We start from the raw sequence: 5,000 nt of genomic DNA, 5'->3' as shown, positions 1-5,000 counted from the left end.
CAAATAAGTGAGCTTAGTTACCAGGAAGTTAGCTAGGCTACCAAAAAAATTAGCCGGGTTCTCTAGAAAGTAGCCAGATTACCGAGAAGTTACCAAGAGGTTTGCCAGTCTACCAAGAAGTTAGCCAGGCTACATATAAGTGAGCTTAGTGACCAGGAAGATAGCAAGATTACAAAAAGTTAGCCAGGCTTCCATAAATTTACCCTGGTTACTAGGAAGTTTGTTTGATTGCCAGGAAGTTAGCCAGGTTACCAAGAGGTTCGCTGGCTAACCAAAAAGTTAGCCAGGTTCTCTAGAATTTAGCCAGTTTACCAAGAGGTTTACCAGTCTACCAAGAAGTTAGCCAGGCTACCAAAAGGTTTGCCAGGTTCTCTAGAAAGTAGCCAGGTTACCAAAAGTTTTGCCAGGTTCTCTAGAAAGTAGCCAGGTTACCAAGAGGTTTGCCAGTCTACACAGGAAGTTTGCCGGGCTACAAATAAGTGAGCTTAGTTACCAGGAAGTTAGCTAGGCTACCAAAAAAATTAGCCGGGTTCTCTAGAAAGTAGCCAGATTACCGAGAAGTTACCAAGAGGTTTTGCCAGTCTACCAAGAAGTTAGCCAGGCTACATATAAGTGAGCTTAGTGACCAGGAAGATAGCAAGATTACAAAAAGTTAGCCAGGCTTCCATAAATTTACCCTGGTTACTAGGAAGTTTGTTTGATTGCCAGGAAGTTAGCCAGGTTACCAAGAGGTTCGCTGGCTAACCAAAAAGTTAGCCAGGTTCTCTAGAATTTAGCCAGTTTACCAAGAGGTTTACCAGTCTACCAAGAAGTTAGCCAGGCTACCAAAAGGTTTGCCAGGTTCTCTAGAAAGTAGCCAGGTTACCAAAAGTTTTGCCAGGTTCTCTAGAAAGTAGCCAGGTTACCAAGAGGTTTGCCAGTCTTACCAGGAAGTTTGCCGGGCTACAAATAAGTGAGCTTAGTTACCAGGAAGTTAGCTAGGCTACCAAAAAAATTAGCCGGGTTCTCTAGAAAGTAGCCAGATTACCGAGAAGTTACCAAGAGGTTTGCCAGTCTACCAAGAAGTTAGCCAGGCTACATATAAGTGAGCTTAGTGACCAGGAAGATAGCAAGATTACAAAAAGTTAGCCAGGCTTCCATAAATTTACCCTGGTTACTAGGAAGTTTGTTTGATTGCCAGGAAGTTAGCCAGGTTACCAAGAGGTTCGCTGGCTAACCAAAAAGTTAGCCAGGTTCTCTAGAATTTAGCCAGTTTACCAAGAGGTTTACCAGTCTACCAAGAAGTTAGCCAGGCTACCAAAAGGTTTGCCAGGTTCTCTAGAAAGTAGCCAGGTTACCAAAAGTTTTGCCAGGTTCTCTAGAAAGTAGCCAGGTTACCAAGAGGTTTGCCAGTCTTACCAGGAAGTTTGCCGGGCTACAAATAAGTGAGCTTAGTTACCAGGAAGTTAGCTAGGCTACCAAAAAATTAGCCGGGTTCTCTAGAAAGTAGCCAGATTACCGAGAAGTTACCAAGAGGTTTTGCCAGTCTACCAAGAAGTTAGCCAGGCTACATATAAGTGAGCTTAGTGACCAGGAAGATAGCAAGATTACAAAAAGTTAGCCAGGCTTCCATAAATTTACCCTGGTTACTAGGAAGTTTGTTTGATTGCCAGGAAGTTAGCCAGGTTACCAAGAGGTTCGCTGGCTAACCAAAAAGTTAGCTGGGTTACAAATAAGTGAGCATGATTACCAGGGAGTTATTCAAGTTACCAAGAAGTTCTCCAGGTTACCAGGGAGTTAGCCAGGCTACCAGGAACTAAAACAGATTACCAGAAAGTAAACCAGGTTACCCAATAGTTAGCCAGGCTACCAATAAGTTAGACAGACTACAAGGAATTTAGCCAGAATACCAGAAAGTTAGCCAGGCTAGCCGGAAGTTACCTAATTAATCTTGGTTACCAGGAAGTTATCCAAGTTATCAAGAAGTTCTCTCGGTTACTAGGGAGTTAGCCATGCGACCAGGAACTTAGCTGGCATACCAGAAACAATGCCAGGTTTTCCAAAAGTAAGCCAGGTTCCCTAAAAGTTAGCCAGTTTACCAGGAAGTTAGCCAGGCTACAAATAAATGAGCTTGGTTACCAGAAAGTTAGCCAGTTTACAAATAGGTTAGCCAGGTTCCCCAGAAGTTAGCTGGACTACCAGGTGTGCTACACCTGAGCGACCTTCGTCTTTAAAGACTTGAGATGTGATCATTTACAGCATTGTAGAACCACGTATTTTTACGGTTAAAATGTTAAATTTTTCCTTCTTCCAACATTTGTCCGGGCATTCCACTCATGTCTATGATGACATAGATCCCTCAGGTATGGTATGGTATGGTATGGTATGGTATGGAAGGTGTGATATGGCATGGTATGGTATAGTAAGTTATGGCACGGTGTGGTATAGTAAGGTATGGTATGGAAGGTATGGCATGGTGTGGTATGGTATAGTATAGTAAGGTATGGTATGGAAGGTGTGGTATGGCATGGTATGGAAGGTGTGGTATGACATGGTATGATACAGTATGGTATGGAAGGTATGGTATGGCATTGAAGGTGTGGTATGGTATGTTATGGTATAGTAAGGTATGGTATAGTAATGTATGGTATGGTATGGAAGGTGTGGTATGACATGGTATGGTACAGTAAGGTATGGCATGGAAGGTATAGTATAGTATGGTATGGCATGGAAGGTGTGGTATGGTATGTTATGGTATAGTAAGGTATGGTATGGTATAGTAATGTATGGTATGGAAGGTGTGGTATGGTATGGTATGGAAGGTGTGGTATGACATGGTATGATACAGTAAGGTATGGAAGGTATGGTATAGTATGGTATGGTATGGCATTGAAGGTGTGGTATGGTATGTTATGGTATAGTAAGGTATGGTATAGTAATGTATGGTATGGTATGGAAGGTGTGGCATGACATGGTATGGTACAGTAAGGTATGGTATGGAAGGTATAGTATAGTATGGTATGGCATGGAAGGTGTGGTATGGTATGTTATGGTATAGTATGGTATGGTATAGTAATGTGTGGTATGGAAGGTGTGGTATGGTATGGAAGGTGTGGTATGACATGGTATGATACAGTAAGGTATGGTATGGAAGGTATGGTATAGTATGGTATGGTATGGCATTGAAGGTGTGGTATGGTATGTTATGGTATAGTAAGGTATGGTATAGTAATGTATGGTATGGTATGGAAGGTGTGGTATGACATGGTATGGTACAGTAAGGTATGGTATGGAAGGTATAGTATAGTATGGTATGGCATGGAAGGTGTGGTATGGTATGTTATGGTATAGTAAGGTATGGTATGGTATAGTAATGTATGGTATGGAAGGTGTGGTATGGTATGTTTTGGTATGGCATGGTATGGTATAGTAATGTATGGTATGGTATGGAAAGTATGGTATGGTATGGCATGGAAGGTGTGGTATGGCATAGTAAGGTATGGTATGGAAAGTATGGTATGGTATGGCATGGAAGGTGTGGTATGGCATGATATGTTATGGTATAGTAAGGTATGGTATGGTATAGTAAGGTATGGTATGGAAGGTGTAGTATGGTATGATATGGCATGGTATGGTAGGTGTGGCACTCCTGGTACTATGGTATAGCTCGTTTGGTAGAGCGGCCGTGCCAGCAACTTGAGGGTTGCAGGTTCGATCCCCGCTTCCGCCATCCTAGTCACTGCTGTTGTGTCCTTGGGCAAGACACTTTACCCACCTGCTCCCAGTGCCACCCACACTGCTTTAAATGTAACTTAGATATTGGCTTTCACTATGTAAAGCGCTTTGAGTCATTAGAGAAAAGCGCTATATAAATATAATTCACTTCACACTTCACTTCATGGCTAATTTCTGTTTTGTTCCGTGAAGTTTCAGCAGTCCTCACGTTGTTTCTGGGGTTTGTTTGTGTTTTTGGCACAAATCCTCTCGCATTTGTTTTTGACCCTGCAACGTTTTTTTATGTGATTGCAGCATTTCTGCCTCGCATTTGTTTTACGGTGTTTGTTTTTGGTTCGGGATCATTCCTCTTCGGACGTTGTCGCCGCCTCGCCGTAGGCTGCGAGGGGGGGGGCGTGGCCACGCTGCACACGTCTGGTCTGCGTTAGCGAGGATGTTCCATTTAATACCAAGGATGCTTCACCACAACAGAAGTTCTGTCCCTCTCGTTTCCTCTCGCACTCACCCAGTGAGTCATGGCGCTTCAAGGTTGTTTGGAGAAAAACATCCATTGAATAATGTGGCGTTCAACTGGTGCGCTCCCAGGCTGCCAAGGTGAGGCAAAACGCTGCGGCATGACGCGGCCATATTTGTTGTTGTTTCTCACCATGTTAGCAATACCAATATGGACTTGTTGTTTACCCGGACAATGTCAGTTTTGAAGTCATGCGATGGTGCCGCTGTGGTCTTCGTTTGTGGTGCTGACGGATGAGCAAGGATGACATCGGCACAGAGTAGGCGGCGAAGCAGGCTGACAAATCGGATCGCAAGATGGTAAATGGTAAATGGGTCGTACTTGTATAGCGCTTTTCTACCTTTTTTAAGGAACTCAAAGCGCTTTGACACTATTTTCCACATTCACCCATTCACACACACACATTCACACACTGATGGCGGGAGCTGCCATGCACGGCGCTAACCAGGCCCATCAGGAGCAAGGGTGAAGTGTCTTGCTCAAGGACACAACGGACGTGACTAGGATGGTAGCAGGTGGGGATTGAACCAGTAACCCTCAGATTGCTGGCACGGCCACTCTCCCAACTTCGCCACGCCGTCCCCGGTACACTTGTTGAAAAAAAAGTTTCCAAAATTGTGAAAATAAGAACGAGTTTTACTGAATTGGTAATAAATAAAGGTAGTACAGTGTTAACATTTTGAAAATAGTAATACATTTTAATAAACTGGTAAAAAAAAAAAGTCCATAAAGTGGTACCTACGGACACTTTTGATTGAAATATTTGCCAAAA

At 43.3% G+C, this 5,000-nt stretch overlaps 1 protein-coding gene across 5 annotated transcripts in view; it reads left to right on the top strand.

Annotated features, from left to right (window-relative positions):
• The window catches only part of slc4a11 (solute carrier family 4 member 11), a 409,353-nt gene that overhangs the window by 108,899 nt on the left and 295,454 nt on the right, over nt 1-5,000 (top strand). The window contains exon 1 of one of the 5 annotated variants that reach the window (XM_061925137.2): nt 4,170-4,308. The exons of the other annotated variants lie outside the window; for them this stretch is intronic. Within the exon in view, the coding sequence (XP_061781121.1) occupies nt 4,272-4,308 (37 nt within the window). The 5' untranslated portion in view covers nt 4,170-4,271. Of the gene's footprint in view, nt 1-4,169; nt 4,309-5,000 lie in introns of those variants that run through there. 5 annotated transcript variants of the gene reach the window in all.

Source organism: Nerophis lumbriciformis, linkage group LG29, assembly GCF_033978685.3.
Source record: "Nerophis lumbriciformis linkage group LG29, RoL_Nlum_v2.1, whole genome shotgun sequence".
NCBI classification, from domain to species: Eukaryota; Metazoa; Chordata; class Actinopteri; order Syngnathiformes; family Syngnathidae; genus Nerophis; species Nerophis lumbriciformis.
Note: the sequence above shows the minus strand (reverse complement) of the source record. Positions and strands in the feature narration are given on the sequence as shown.